Source organism: Micrasema longulum, unplaced genomic scaffold (genome assembly GCF_059751315.1).
Source record: "Micrasema longulum isolate JH-2025_06_02 unplaced genomic scaffold, ASM5975131v1 h1tg000549l, whole genome shotgun sequence".
In the NCBI taxonomy this organism is placed as follows: domain Eukaryota; kingdom Metazoa; phylum Arthropoda; class Insecta; order Trichoptera; family Brachycentridae; genus Micrasema; species Micrasema longulum.
In genome coordinates, this window is record NW_028277745.1 from 311,627 (window position 1) to 328,959 (window position 17,333).

Below are 17,333 nucleotides of genomic sequence, written 5' to 3' on the forward strand. Positions count from 1 at the left end.
TAATTTTTTTGCACCACAACAGGCCAGGAGGCACAATTACAGGGGTGCATTACATCACAGAATACCCAGGCTTGAGAAAAATCACATTTTTTCAATTTTGTGTTGTCTCCGTGTGTGTGTTATATTTCGTATTATCAGCACTACGATTTTTCAAAGTTTTGTATTTTTCGAATAACCCCGCGTGTGACTTCAGAGGTTCTCTTCCGCTTATTCTCGATCAGTTCTGCCCATTGGTCCATTCACGATAAGCAAACCGGAAATCTTCTATAACTCTCTCATCATTGGTTGATTTATATGAACCAGTGACGTCGTTGGTTTGTTTTTATCAAAATGTTTTTTATTATTTTTTTCATACATTTTCAGGAAACTTTGCCATATAATTTAATGCTCAAATTTTTACTGCACTCAAGTAAACATTTATTGTATCCAATTTTCCGTAGGGCCGAAGTTTCCCATTATAATGGTTTTGGGTAATTTCACCCCTTGCGCTTTATTATTTCACACAAATATATTTATTGTAATGTAATTTTAAAAAAAATAATAAAAAAGACATTTTTTTATTTGCGGGTTAAATTCTTTTTCCAGTGTTTTTGTCAACACTGGACTAATATTTTTATGCAATTTTCAAATAATGGGGGTTACTTTTCCTTTTCTGCAAATTTTCGTAGTTCAATGAATATTAGGTATCCGCCGGGTATTTAACTACTATCTGGTATCTGGCCGGATATTGAGTAACTATTAGGTATCTGGCCAGATAGTAAAATTAGGCTGGATAGTTACCGGATATCCATTTCATTTCTAGTCTTAACTCTTACCTTTGCCGAGATGGGTATTGATGGACATGTATCGCGCAGTTCCTGTGAGTGACTTGTGCTCCCGGAAAGGTATATGTTTATTGGTCTCTAGGTCAATATATTCCTTTGCGAGTCCAAAATCTGCAATAAAAAAAAAGAGCATGATTCTCATTGGAATTTTCAATGGTTCAAGCGGAACATTAAGGATAAAGGCGAGGTACTTAATGCATACAAAGATAGAATCATAGTTACTTACCAATTATATGAATAATTTTTTCTCTTTTAGTTGTATTTCTTCCTATTAAAAAGTTTTCAGGTTTTACGTCTCTGTATATGAGATGTCTACCGTGGACATACTCGATCCGATGCAACTGTAATGTGATAAACAACGATATAGCAACAAAAGTTGGTATGCAACGTAGAGAGCAAGAAAGAGCGGACTTAATTACCAGTTGCATGGCGATCATCAGTACAGTCTTGAGGGAGAACCGGCGACCGCACAGGTCAAACAGGTCCTCTAGGGAAGGTCCCAGTAGCTCCATGACCAGGGCGTTGTACTTGCCGCATGGCCCGAAGTAGAAGACATCGGGGATGCCCTCGGCGCTGGAGGGAGCTGCAAGGCAACGAGCATGTAGCGATAGTAGACAGAGAGAACAACGAGTGGTGCGTAACAGCGGCAGTTAGTCAGGCCGCACACCAAACACACATTTGTATCGTCACAATTATTGCCCCGTATACCTGCAGGCGGGTATGCACATCAGATGCACAAGTTTGACGCCGTTGAGTATCGGGCGAGACGGTAAGTGCGCAACATATTTCTTAATCGAATGCGGGGGTTTTTGAATTGTCGAGTTTTGTCAAGTTTTTACCAAGTATACAGCAGAGATCGGAAAAATACTAAATTTCATCAACAATATTTAGAGTTTGTCCAAATTTTTGTAGACAAGGACTGGATTCAACTCCCTGGGGAGCTATTTATATTAACTTATTACAACAGAGATGAAGAACATTATTAATTAACTAAATTTCATGATTATAGACTTGCTATTTATAGTAACAAATTGAAAACAGAAGTCATTTGGGCTAAAACCACCAAAAAATTCAACAAAATGGGTAAGTACACAGGTATTAAAATGTTTTAAATTTGAAAATGTTTTTTTGTTTGCTGTACAATTTTATGAAAAGAATTTGAATCACAATTGAAAAAAATTGTTTAATGATAATTTCAATATTCACATTCTGCATCTGATGGTGCATGGGACACGTTACATTAAGGTAAGATGATCAGTCTTACGCTTCAGATGCCAGTCCTGGGACTATGTAAAATTAAAACATATAATTAAAACACATTTTAAAATAAATATTTCGTGTCAACCATGTTGGGAATTGAACATAAATTATAAGACCACGAGGCTGAAGAAAAAATTATTGCCACTTTTATTTTTTATAAAAAAGAAATATTTGCGTACTTATGATTCACCCAAATATTTAATTTTGCGGGGCATTTTTAACAAATTGTAAATAACTCACTTTTAGAAAATAGGAATCAAGTTGAGGTAAAGTGGGATTCGAACCACAGACTTTTGAGCCGTGAGTCCGAGACACTAACCACGAGACCACAACCCGATTCATTAAAAAACTGTCATCGTCTGACTATGATGACGACTTGAACGAGTGTGCTAAACAATTAAATTACGGTTTCAGTGTGCGTGTATAGGACAAAATTGTTGCGAGTTAATAGTAACAGAAATCGTGGTGACGTAGATGTTGCGCACATGTGGTGTGTTTTTCCAGTGTGCGGCCTCACTTAGTCAGTGCACTTACCATGTGTGCCCAGAAGTTTGTAAAACCGGTACTCAAGATGAAGCTGCGGTGCCTTGGATTTCATCTGCTCCATCTTGATAGCCACATGTTCATTGTTGTACAAGTTCTTACCTGAAACAAATCAATAATAGTTTCATTACTAAGCATCAAAATTGATTGTAAAATGTTTTACCCGAGATTAATAAATTATAAAATATTAATAATAAAGTAAATAAAAAAGTGTTTTGTGTTTCATAAAAAATAATTACATATTATTTATTTTGTAACATGTTTATAAATGAATTATGGTAAAATAACAAACTTAGTTTTGGATTAATAAATTTACTATACAGGGGTAGGCGCTTGAAGTGTTACCAACTTCACGCTGCTGTAGCAACCAAACGGTTAATGACAGTGCCCTCGTTTTGACACGTAAAGTCTGTTATTTTGTTATACTGAAGCATATCGTTTTACGTCACAGTTAAAAAAAAGTTATCAAAGTGGAATTCAAACTCAACAGTGTTATTGCTCTGTGTTTATCTGTAAAATCGGAACCAGCCATTATTAATGATCAGTGACATTTACATGTGAACAAAATGTTGTGTATTGGACCATTTCACGTTACAATGATACTGGTAGCATAAAAAACGCCATGGAGGTAGACATCCAAAAACAGCAACATCGACAGAAATGGTTCGAAAGGTGAAGGCCAGAATTCAATGTAATCCGCGACAAAGTGCAGTTCAATTGGTGAAAAATCTCAATGTGTCTGCTCGTAGCATGGGGCGCATATTAAAACGTGAACTACGATTGAAGCCCTACAAAATACAAAAAGTGCAAGATTTAACGCCTGTACAAAAGGCAGTTCGCTTAGCAAGAGAAAAGGTGTAAAAACACTTGTACGTTGGTGGCGAGCTAGAAAATTTGGTCTTTTCTGATGAAAATATTTTTGCGGTTCAGCAATATGTAAACAAACAAAACGATAGTGTATGGTTACAGTGCAAATTAAAATAAAATTTAGACCAGCAAATTGCACCGCGAAAGCAAGCGCTTGCATCAGTGATGGTTTGGGCCGCAGTAACTGCCACAGGACACTCACCACTCATTTTCATTGAACAGGGCGTAAAGGTAAATCAGCAAATCTACCGTGAAAAGATTTTGAATGATGCGTTGTTACCTTGGGCACGTAAAAAAATTAGTAGAAACCATTGGACGTTTCAACAAGACTCGGCACCATCCCATAAAGCCCGTGAAACCCAACTTTTTTGCAACAAAAAGTTCCCAACTTCATTTCATCACAACAGTGGCCTCCATATTCCCCGGACTTAAACCCAATAGACTTTTCCATATGGTCTTCCCTAGAGGCCAAAGTATCAGATAAAAAAATATGAGACGGCCGACGCTTTAAAGATTGCTCTTCGTCGAGAATGGGAAAAAATACCATTAGCCCACATTCGTGCAGCGTGTGAAGCCTTCTTGGACAGACTAGATGCTTTTATCCACGCTAAAAGTGGCTACATCGAACAATAACATTTTATTTTTAATTGAAATGTTTTTACGATACACTTAAGTTTTTAAATTTAAAAATCAAAATTGACAAAATTACAGAATTTTTAATCGGTAACACTTCGAGTGCCGACCCCTATATTAAAAAAAAACACAAGTATCGCCATCCCGAGAGACATGAATATATAACAAAGTCAATAAACAACATCGTTGTCATAACTCCTTCCTATAACACAACATTTGGTGCAAGATTATTCCTCTGCCTAATTGTTTACTATGCTTCCCCTTTAAATGAAGTTAACATATAACAATAAATATTTATAAAAAGAAACCAAAATCTGGCTGAAACAAATTAGTACAAAAAAAATATTTGAGTGACATGTGAACAATGATGTTAACGTGCTCTCCGTTTCTGTGCTCGACTGGTCATACAAAAAAAATCCCTACTTAATGTCTTTGTACGCCCTTTACGAGGTCAAGAATCCCAAATGATTTTAGATTACGTACATTCGGAGACATCTGATAAAAGCTTGATAAAGCGCCGGACACGAGGAATTATTAAAATTATCAACACGACAGCGGTTCAAATGAGTTTCTAAAAATTGACTAAAATTTCACATTCACAGTCCTCCATAGAACAGGTTTACCTAGTAGTCATAAATTAATCTTGGATTTATTTTTTTTATAGTATAATACTAAAAAAATAGTTTCTAGAGCATATTCCTCCCAAAACTCAATTAGAGTAGGTGTCACATCATCACCATAGTCAAATCCTAATCCGCACCTGGAGGTGCATAGGACACTGTATTGGAAAAATACATGTGGTGCATTTAGTCTTACGCTTCAGGTGCCAATCCAGAGACAGTGAAATATTGCAGTGTAAAACCACCTTATAGACACATATTTCATGTTTACTCACTCAGGAATCAAACCCAGGGCCTCAAGCATGGTAGGCGAACACGCTAACCACTAGTCTACGAGGCGGACTTTTCTCTACTTGATTTTCTTTAGCAGGATTTTTACCGAGAGCAGATATTGAGTCGAAAACACTTGTCCAGGATTCCGGTTCTATTTCACACACACAACTGTATTCTTTATCCACCTGAACACAGAAAGTATGTCGCAGTGATTGCCAATTCAATTAATAAAATTGTTTATATATTTCTGAACTATTTTTTTAGTGTGTGTTAAAAAAACTCAATTACACTTGGAGATGCATATTATGTGGTGTAAACACATGGTGTAAACAAAATGAACGGAGCACAGTAATTTCTAATAAAAATATGTCAATCGAAGCTAAACTGGCAGTGCACAACGAAGTTTTAGTCCCAACACTTATGTATGGAAGTGAAACATGGAACTGGCAGAGGAAGGATGAATGCCGAGTGAACGCGGTTGAAATGCGATCTCTTAGACGAATGTGTGGGAAATCAATGTATGACAGGGTTACGAATGATGAAATCAGGCGAGAGTGTAAATCTGAGTCAAGTATAATTGATAAGATTAAGAAAGGGTCTCTGAGATGGTTTGGTCACGTAGAACGAATGGACGACGAAAGAATGGTAAAACAAGTATATATGGCGAAAATGAACGGCAACGTGAGACGAGGACGACCAAGGAAGACGTGGCATGATCAGATAAACCAAAATCTTAAGTCTGGTCATGTCAAAAGCAGACAGAACCGAAGGGCATGTATGACAAGATGTATGAATGTGGAAGAGGCTAGGATTGTATGCCAGGATAGACGTGTGTGGCGGTCCATTCTCTCTGCCTACCCCTACGGTGAAATGGCGTGATGGTAGTAGTAGCGGTGTAAATATATTGTTGGCTTCACTGATATTTAAAATTTTAGTATATGAATTTGTTTTTCAAATATGGCACATACAATAAAGCCAAACAAGTACATTCCCCCAATACGTCAATAAAATAATGTAGATAAATGATATAGAGCGCCAATGACAGACCATTCGTAAAGAAAATATTGTTTTTTAAATCGGAGATATGGATTTGAGCGATTCATAATAAAAAAATTCTAAATATTAGCATGAAAGACGAAGACTGTAAATATTATATTATATTATGTGATAATCAGGACATTTCTCTATTAGTGATATCCTCCTCTCTATGATTATCGAATGGAGCTTCTCGCTACTATCCGTGGCTCTGTTATAGGTCCTCTCGGATATACAGATCTGGCGGCTTCCAAAAAGAATTTCAAGGTTTATAAAAACTTTTGTAATCATTTTAGGGAATTGATCATGTCAAATCAATTTAATCTCAGTCCGCGAAGAATTCACTTCCCTCTTTTCTCAATCCAATGAAGTGCATATTATGCACTTATGTGGGCATCGCCAAGGAGACTTTTGTCCTCAGATGCGGTGTGCGGTATGTGGTGGGCAAGCTTAACTAAAACTAAACAGAACTAGAAATTTCGATAAATGTTTTTGACTCAATGAGGTAAAAATCCTGGAAAATGTAATCGAGTGGAAATAATAATATGTATCGATGAAGATAGCGTATTTTCCTAGGTATTTGTTATTTTGTTTAATTAATTTGAATTTTTATGATTATGAACACAGTCTAGTTAGTGCCAAAAATAATAAAATATAAACACTCGTTCAGCAACACAAATTAACTGTATTGTCCCATTTGTATCAACCGCCTTTGGTAAAAAGCAATATAATTACTCCAAAGATATTTAATGATTTATTGCCAAATATAAAAGACTCAAAATGTAAAACAAATTTTTAAATAAAAATAACTGCACATATAAATAGTGTAGCGAGAGATTTTGTTGAAAAATATATGCAAATAAAAAAATGTAGTACTTTATATAATTGGTACACATATTATTTATATTTTTATGTATTTCATTGCTTTATATTTGTTTTATTATATACTATACTATATTATTTATGTTTAAGTAACATGTATTCTTGGCACATATATAAACTTTATATTTGTATAATAACGATTTTTAATTTCTTACATTTGATTAGCTAGGCATTTATAATTAAGTAGTTTTAGTTTTTCTTTTTTATGTTATTGTTTTATTAGTATAGGACTACTTATGCTCTAAAGATAGAAAATCTCCATCTTAGAACAGGCTGTGCCATGTTAGATGGAGACTATCATAAACAGAGAACACTCCGTTTTCATTTGACATTAATTGGTTTTATATAGATTCCCTGTTATTAAGTATGTATATAATTTTTTTGCAATAAATTTATAAATAAATAATAATAAATTATCCAAATTGAAATACTTACATATGAATATTCATGTATCGTAGGATACTTAAAATCATATTTTTAGTCGCAAATTAATTCTGTCAACCACATTCATCAATTTATCTCACAATATTTACTTGGCGATATTTAATTAACCTTAAAATAACTAGATAATATAAAAGATTTAGGTAAACAATAGATAAGATTTAATGCTAGAGCTAGATAGGTTTGCGGCTTGTTAATATTTAAATTGTCACAATTAAGGTTTCTAAATTATAACTAAATCCATGCTTCATTATTAGATATTAGGATATTTATATAAGGTGAAAATATACAAATATCACAGATTAAATGCTTATAGTTGCGACAAAACATAAGTATATACATAATCAAATTAACTAAACAGTGCGAGTAAATAATCCAATTAGAGGAATCCTCATGAGTTAGAATTTTGAATTTGATGATTCGTCCAAATATGTTAAATATTTGAGATAAATCTCTGAGGGGAATACAATTTTCATTTATTATTATTTACAGCTTACTGTCTTTTATAGAATATAACTATATATGTTGGTTTTTATAAGTCGAAACATTACATTCAATACTTTTTACATATTTTATTTATAAAACAAATAGCAAGTGTCTAAAAGGAAAGTGTTTCCACATCAATGTTTTATTTTTAATGTGATATACATTCATTAATGGTGTTAGTTAGAATACCGTAAAAAGTTTTCAAGTTTACGTCGTAACTAGAAAATTTTTCATCCCAGTCCATAACTGACAAAAGTTTTGTAATTATTCCACGTGTGACATCACATATTATCTTCTGAGTTCAGTGAGTTCTGCTGATTGGCAAATTGGCTTCCAGTAAACCAGAAATCTATCACAACACTCTATCATTGGTTGATTCGGAAGAACTAGCGACATAGTTCAAAGTAGTAGTGAAAAAAGATTGTGTGAAAAGGTGATGGTTATCAAACAAACAGCTGTTGGAACTAATGCTACCTATATACATGCAGTTAATAATTGTAATTAGTGTAAAATGCTAATGTATGAAAATACAGTGCAAGTTCAGGGAAGCTATGAATAATGAAATAACGCTTACTAAATCAATATTCAAAGCGAGTCTTGCCAGGAAGCTAACCCGAGAACTCGAACGTGGTGGATAAACATAACAAAAAAATAAAAAGCTCTAGAGATATTCAAAACTTTTTTTATGTGTTAAAGTTATGAATAAAATTATGGATTAAAGAAAAAACATTTATGTAAATCAAAGTAAGATTTATCTAAATGTTAAAAAAAAGGTATTTTTACTGAAAACACAAAGAAAAAAACGTTTTAGTCTCTCTCCTCTGAAGCGGTCTCTCCTCTAAAGTTTGAGTTACGCAGTGATGTTTGCTTTTGAATTCAAGTGAAAATTAACACATTTTATTTATTTATTGATTTATTAATGGACATTGTCCATGTATACAATTTATAATGCAATATGTAGGGTATTTTATAAAAATTCATAATCAAAAACGTCAAACAGATCATTGTGACGCCACAAAATAGTTAAATAATTACTCTTCTGTAATATTATGATTTACGACATTAGCCCTTATAGATCCAAACCTACTCTCATAAGTGCTAGAAAAAGAATGTATTTAATTATACTAAAAAAAGAATGTATTTAATTATACTAAAAAAAAATTAAAAAAATAATAATTCGTTTCGCCCGGGTGAAATCTTACAACAGCAACTTCGTTCACCTTACAAGCTCGCATTTAACAGATATGGCTAAATTATATGTACTACTTGGGCAAAACAAAAAACAGTTTTTAATCTTGGTGTACACATTACAGAGTTGAAATTAAACAGGTTTACTTGTACACATTATGATAATTTTTGTATTTGCACAAGTATGCTTGTTTACCAAAATGTATCACTCCGTGATAGTGTTGGTTTATAAACAATCTATAATTACCCCTGCTAAAGAAAATATACGACATCATATAAATCATCGGCAATACAGTACAGTGTAAGATCATTGTGCAGAATATAGTTGGATTTCTTCATCATATACTGAGAATGAAGGAGGCTAAAATAGTAGCAGGTTTAAATTTTAACAATTGAAATATGTACTTAATGTGACTTACATTCGGGAATTATTGTTTTGAACAATTTGAGTAAAGAAATAAACGTAAAAGCGGCCATAACGTAATACATAAGGCATGGGAGTTTGTTTTCTAGTAGAATTACAATTGAACCTCTATATTCGTCAACCCCCATCTTTCTAATATTTTATAATCGCCACATTTCAATGTAATTTTTTTCCCACATATTTGTTAGTATTTTCCGTGTTCGTCGTCACTCCCACTGTTGGCACTGGAACATCGGATGATACAAACAGACAACATTGGACAAGTTCTTTGTTAAATCGAGTGCTGCTGAAACATTGGCAAATTGGACCTGATGATCAGAATTGGGATAACTATTGGTAGTTTTGTTTTAATTGATGGCAACTAGTGTTCTTAACATTAACCTTCTTCCTCTTCTACTTCTACCACTATGTATATCTATTTAGCACAATAAAGTAAAAAAAAATAATTCACATTTGTACAATTTTTAAGACAGATTAATTGAATTTCAGTTATTTATTATAGGAAAAACTGTTTCTATATTTATTAAACCACAGGAACAGATTAACTATGAATATAGAGGTTTCGTATCCTGATTGTTCTGCATCATAATACACTACTGTGATTGTACTTCTTGGCTTAGTGGGATGAAAAAAATCATTAATAAGAATAATAGATGTAGTTCAAATTTCAATACATTAAATGATATTACAATTATTTTATCTTTTGTGCCGCATAAGATATTGGTTGATAAAAACAATATACACATATGAAGCGTTTGATAATGCCTTATAATACTATCTAAACATAACATCTTTAATTAATTTGCGATGACAGTACAGTGAAGAACTTATGAGTTATCTCTACCTGAATTTCTTTGTCAAGCTTTTAGGGATATTGAGTCATTGTCTTTTGTTTTCTTGTCTCACAGATATGGGCCTGTTTTTTCGGGGGAGGGGGGGGGGGCTTTAGATAATCTTGCGCAATATGAAATGTTTTTTAACTGTACTTATTACTGTATGTGAGTTAATAGTTGATTACTATATGAGTAAACAGACAATAAAAAAAACACCATATGAATACGATATTGTCAGTATTTCATAAATCTAACTAACTAACTAACCATCACGCCATTTCCCCGGAGGGGTAGGCAGAGAGGATAGAACGCCACACCACTCTGTCCTGGCACACTTCCTTTGCTTCCTTCACATTCATACATCTTCTCATGCACGCACGTCGATTATTCCGACTTTTCACATGACCACTTTCAAGAATTTGTTGTACTTCATAAATCTAAAGAGTAAAAATTAAAAAATTTTAATGTAACAATGAACGAAATATTTTTGCAGGAAAGTTAACATTTTGGCCTATTTTCATTGGTATCAAATTAACATAGAAACTATATGATTTCAGTCCACGACCCCCTCAGCGGTCACAAGGACCTGTGGGAGTCTGTAAGAACTAATGATTTACACAAATTTGAGATCAGCAGATTGAAAATCAGCCAGGAGAGCAAAAAATGTAAACAGAATGTTAAATTTCAATGAATAATTATATTTAAGTATAGAATAAATTATGAAATAATGTACAGAAAATTATACTTGTGGATTAAGGGTCTCTCTAGCCATCATTATTATAGTATATTAAATTTATGCCTCGGAGTTCATAAGAAAAAAGAGCAAAAATCAACTGCTTTTGAGGGTAAATACCTTTTTTGTATCAATTTTGAGAACACAGACAAGATAAAAACTGAATAAAATGACAGGCAATCTCATTTTGAAATAATTTATCCTTGAAAGCATTTTGGCATGATTTTGTATATAAAACAACAAAATGTTGCTTTGATGAAAATAGATAAGATTTCTAGAACACTATTTCTAATGAAACAAATCCATGGAATTTCTACACAAGTCAAGTGTGACTTAACTCTTAATGCAACGTTTCTCTCGGCCATAAACAAACCACCAAACAACACTAACAGGAACTGGAAGAATTATTTCAAACCTTCACTAATTTTTAAATTACGAATGACTAATCTTAAAATCTGTGAGGAAAAATTAAAATGACGGAACATGTTATTCATTTCTAAATGACTTAATTTACATCCAATAATTACTTATTTGTATGTCGGTTTCGGGTTGACTAAACCACCTCAGAATAAATAATTCAGTGATGCATACTTTGCACTAAAATATATAAATGCCGGTACTTCCATATTTCCTTCTCCATCTCTGTTGTAATAAGTTAATCTTAATAACTCCCTAGGGGGAGATATATACTCTTATGTCTACAAACATTTGGACAAACAAAAAATATTGTTGATTAAACCATGTGGTCCAAGAAGCATAAAAATTGAAAAATGTTTTCAGGTCAATCAGATAATTCTCACCCACATCAAAAAAGGTTTCAGCCATTTAACTTCACAAAAATCAATATTGAAAGCCCCACCAACTTACCTGGATCTGTTGAGGTCTTGTGCCCTCTTTTCAGATCTGCATATTGGAAAAAACTATTTTTATTTTTTAGCTTAATGAATGATTAATAACTTTTTTAAATTTTTAATTAATATTCTTTGTTTACAAAAGATTTCTATTCTTTGAATTTACTACTTTCAATGCTCTTATCACTGTCAATGTACCTCAGTATATATAGTCAATTTGTCTGTCACCTTCAATCTAATTTTCCCAATTCTGATGGCGACAAGGTATGTTAGTTCATTAGCTTGTTAGTAAACCGGCAGAAACAAGACTGACTGGGAGAACCGGAGCCATCACCACCCCTCCACCGGCCATTCTATAACAGTTCATACAGAGCTACCATTTCACTTTTTTTTGCCTGTTTCAAAGACACCCGATTCAGACATCTATAAAAAAAAAGATTCAAACCTATCAAGCCCAAAAGAAAACCGAAGAGCATAAATTCACTCTATTTAATAAATAATAACACATAAAAATTTAAGAAATTTAGTGGTAGTTATTTTCTCCGAGTTCCTCAACCTCTATAAACCTTCGACAGCTCCCTATATTTATCCTGAGTTTTATCTCTCCACTTAACCATTATTAGGTAATCTATGTATTTTTCATCGCATCAATATTTTAATTACTCTCCTAACGTGTATATGTTTAACTGCTTCATGTTTTGTGAATAATTTGCATTTAGAATCTGACATTCACATTAGTAAAACCAAGCAAACGAAAACATTAGATACAGATATTATATTTCATGTTTTATCACAGTCTACAACATTTGCAATTATTTCTGACTATTCAGATTATTTTGTTTTTCAGATTGTACCTGTAAGTGAAAGATAATAAACTTTTAAAGCTTCAATCACTTTTCATTGTAAACATAGCATTATTGGGTAGGTAGATAAACTGTGAATACTTTTGGTGAAGCAACTATACCACTGTGAGGTAAATAAACCCTGCTCAATAACAAACACGGAACTAGGTCAATTTTAGCTGTGAAACAAGTGGAGTCCAGAGCGCACAACTTCTATGGAAGCAGTACAGCTGAATTTCTTATATCGAGGCTGTTTAACAAGCTTCCCGTCGAGGTAACTTCCACATCAAAAATCAAGACTTCTATGTGTAAAAATGTGATGAACTTTTATTTATCTTTTTTGACAAATTTGTAGTACTGTTTTTAAATTTATAGTATTGATTATAATAATAATACATATATAGTTTAATTCCACTTTTATTTGTAATTTTTACCAGTGATCGGGTTTCGTCGTGACCGACATCGCCAGACTGGTGGGAGACTAAACAAATTTCTATGTTATATACAAGTACAATCAAGGGTTACTAATCGTGATTTTTATATAATTGTGGGAATAAACAAGTTATTTAAACTCGTTATTAAATCATGACGAAACCCGGTCACTGGTAAAAATAATAAATAAAAGTGGAATAAAACTATATATGTATTATTATTATAATCAATACTATAAATTTAAAAACAGTACTACAAATTTGTCAAAAAAGATAAATAAAAGTTCATTGGTATTTTTATTTATTTATTATTACCTTATTAATTTATTATTATAATTATTATAATAATGTCAGTAGAAAAACTCAATCTATTTGTAGTATTCTTTCACTTTTTGTTTATTTGATATTGTTTTATTTTAACGATAATTACCTATGTTTCTTTATTTGTATTAGAAGCGCGCTGATAAACATTTAATTTATTATTAGTTTGGTGCATTATAGATTTTGTATACATTCATATATAAATTACATGAATAAAAAAAAGTTGAATGCAGTAGACGGCATGCTAAAATCAAGGTTTCATATATGAATCTAAAAGGTAATTAAAAAAATATATATAATTAAGTTTCATTCAATTCTCAATAATATTTGTAGACACATTCATAAAATATTTAAGTTCTAAACTGTTTAATGCAAGGGTAAAGTAACAAATAACAAAAATATTATGCAATGGGAATTAATCCTCGTACATATACACAATTAGCTCATTAATCATATTCAGCGTAGGTAATTCATAGAGATCGTCACAGTAAATTAAACTTAATACATATATGTAACTTGTGTAAAAGGACATTTAATTTGTGGAATGGAGTGCACATTGGCAAAAAGAAACTTCATAACAGACAACTAATATAAAATAGTGTTGTATTTGCAAACATAATCAGATTATGCGACTGAATTAGACATGCATGCAATCTGTTACAGTAGCATCGTAGAACCATAATATGTAATATTTTGTCCTTATTGATAAGGTTTATCTTACGAGAGAGAAGTGACTGTCCTTCAAGGGACTAGTTCAGAGTACTTCACTTTATTACTACTAATTAGCGGGAGGTTGGAGTTTCCTCTAAATAAATTGGATGATTTATGGAGGCACACAATTTACTATGGAACAGGCCAACATAGAATTTCCCATTTAAAAATGACACTATATTGCCGATATTAGTTTTCTAAGGCAAAATTAATGTTAAATTTCAATAAAAGATAAGCTTAAGCTGAGATAGTGATTGAATAATAACAAATGCATAATTTTTTATGACATAAAAAATATCTTTCAATATAATTAGGTTTCATTTACACCCTCCCAAAGCGAAACCAATTTACATAATTATTAATAATAATGGTTTATTACAAACATAACAATTTCTTTATCTACATTTTTTTGGTAATACATTGATCTGGATTAAGTGTATAACTAGGTGCAAACTGTTTTAAGGCGCACACATTATAATGTGTAGAGCAAAATAAACAAAACATAACTAACTACTAGTGAATTTATTATTTGTAAAAAAATATTTAATTACATTCTTCATCTCTGTTGTAGGATAATAAATTTAATACTTCTTAAGTTAGCTTATGTTACAATTAGTACATAAACTTATATTTACACATACTTTAATTAAATATACTATATATTTAATTACGTATAGTAAACATAACATTTATTTTTAATTTCATTTAAACTCTTTTCATTTTTCATACATTCAGGCATCTCTTGATACATTTTTCTCTTGATACCTTTATACATAATGTAATTTTTGGAATCATTTTATTTTTTTAAAGAATACTTATTATTTCCATATGAATACCATTGGGCACAACCCATTTATTTATTTTGAGATATTAATTTGCATTTTTTTTTTACGGTCCTAGTTATTTTACTATTTTAATTATTCATGAATTTTAACAAACTTTTCTTTACCTAAACCCAGAAACCATTTTTTTGCAAATTCATTCAATTGAATCTGGGTCATGGTTTTACAATGTTCGGGTTATACATTTAATATTTTGGTACCAAAAAATGAAATTTCTTTGCCCGAATTCAGAGTTTGTTGTAGACTCCATGACATGGGGTATCCTGTAGTGTTCTTTTGGGATAATATTTATGTAGAGATATATTTTATTGGATTGTTATTTTTGAACATTTTTTATTTTATATAATTATATTTTGTACCTTTTTTTATTTAATCTACTTACGTATGTATGTTTAAAGATGTTTTTCTCCCTTTTTGGATATATTTGAATTTTTATATGCACATACTGTTTAATTTTTTTTATAATCTGTAAGGTTGTTCTCTGTATGAAACTGTTGTGTATATACATACATGTTTATTTTTTAATGAACTTTATATTTGGAGTGTTTATTTTTACTAAACAAGTATATCAATGCCTGCCGTGTATATTAATAAATAAATAATGAGAGAAATATTTACCGAGGCGAAGTTCCCCGAAGTTACCGCAGCCGATCTTCTTGCCGACGCGGAAGTTGGGCCCCACCATGAGCACCCCAGAGGAGGAACTTACGGAGTGTCGTGCGCCCCCCGTTGCGCCTCCCGTCGTGCCCCCTGCCATGGCGCCCCCGGGCCTGCCGGCGCTGAGACAAACAAAAAACACATCTAGAGACTCGGCCCAAGCTAACAACAAAGCTGAAAGACAATGCTAATTATTACATTGGTGGGCTTATTGCTATGGAGGAATCTTCAATTAGAATCTATACAGGTTCAGAGACAGGATTTACAGTTTCTTATACACAACAGAAATAATATCATCGCCTTAATTTTAATACAATGAAAGTCACTAAATGATAACTTTACAGGAGACGGTTTTTCTTTTTACAAATATATTTAGCTTTTCAGGTATACATGATTTTTAAGTGTTCTATCGAAACAAATGTTAACTACAGTACTACTGACCACCTACTGACTCACGCTATGCTATATTCCAAGAGATATACATCTTCTTTGAGATATGCATTGTTCAAAAGTCATTTCCGTCAACAACTTTTTTGTTAAAATGACTGAGATAGATTTTGAAAATGTTTTTGCACATTTGAGCATGTTTTTCATTCACATATAATTTAATTCTTATTTTAAATCACTGATAGTAAGTTTTTCCTCCCCTTTCCAACATACCTTCACTAATGTTTTTTTGTTACTTAACCTTTTTTACCTGTTATTGGGTTAGTATAAATATAGTTTTTTCTTGAATTTACTTTAGCATATTTTTAATTATTTAAAAAACAAAACTTTTAGTGCTGTTTTTTCCCCGTTATATTATTCATGTAATTATAAAGAAAAAAATATAGATAATTGATAACCTTAGCATGTTATATAATTATGGAAACTTCACTGGTTCATTAGAATTATGTTCATAGGAAATGTGACCACATTTCAGATTATCGTAGGTAACTGAAATGGCTCAAAATTATACAGCGGAGAGACTATTATTCTCAAAACTTCTGTTAACTGTACTTCATAGTTGCTAACGCTCCTTTATACCTTCATAAAAAAAATTCAACGCTTATCAGTTCGGGGTTTAAATTTGTTCTAATTCTCAAAGCACCCTCTTAATACCCATCCACAATTTCTCTTTCTTCTCTAACTCATATAGTGTCCATGCGGCTCGACTGTAGAATCATCTTCCATCCACTATCAAAGATGTTACTACAGTATCTGCTTAAATCACATCTGAAGAAACATCTGTTTTCCCTTCCTTAATCTCTCCTCCTTTCCTCTTTATTCCCCTTTCCCACTGAGTAAAAGTATTGATTTAAGGTTATTTTTATTTTTGTATATAATTAGCTTGATTGTTTTTATTTTCTATTGAATATGTTTTGTAGCTTGAATTATAAAAATAAACCTTTTATTTTATTGGTCAGTTGGAAGAAATTGCCATTTGGTAATAAGCCCGCCAATGTACAATTAACATACAAAAAGTTAAACAAAATAAAAAAAAAGAATTATGTTAATTTCGTATACTCTAAAATTTTGTAAATTGCACAGTATGTAATAGAATTTAAAAAAATAAATAAATTATAAGCTGAAAAATATTAAATTAGTCTCAAATTAAGGCGACGACATACACAAATACACCATTAGATATTTTTCA

General features: G+C 32.0%; 1 protein-coding gene across 5 annotated transcripts in view; it reads right to left on the minus strand.

Moving 5' to 3' along the window:
- gish (casein kinase I gish) overlaps nucleotides 1-17,333 on the minus strand; it is a 31,352-nt gene that overhangs the window by 11,889 nt on the left and 2,130 nt on the right. For all 5 annotated transcript variants that reach the window (XM_088227972.1, XM_088227970.1, XM_088227973.1 and 2 more), the window contains exons 3-7: nucleotides 15,659-15,819; nucleotides 2,619-2,729; nucleotides 1,244-1,407; nucleotides 1,051-1,165; nucleotides 816-935 (exon numbers count right to left, since the gene is read on the minus strand). In XM_088227972.1, coding sequence (XP_088084098.1) covers nucleotides 816-935; nucleotides 1,051-1,165; nucleotides 1,244-1,407; nucleotides 2,619-2,729; nucleotides 15,659-15,819 — 671 coding nt within the window. The remainder of the gene's footprint in view (nucleotides 1-815; nucleotides 936-1,050; nucleotides 1,166-1,243; nucleotides 1,408-2,618; nucleotides 2,730-15,658; nucleotides 15,820-17,333) is intronic.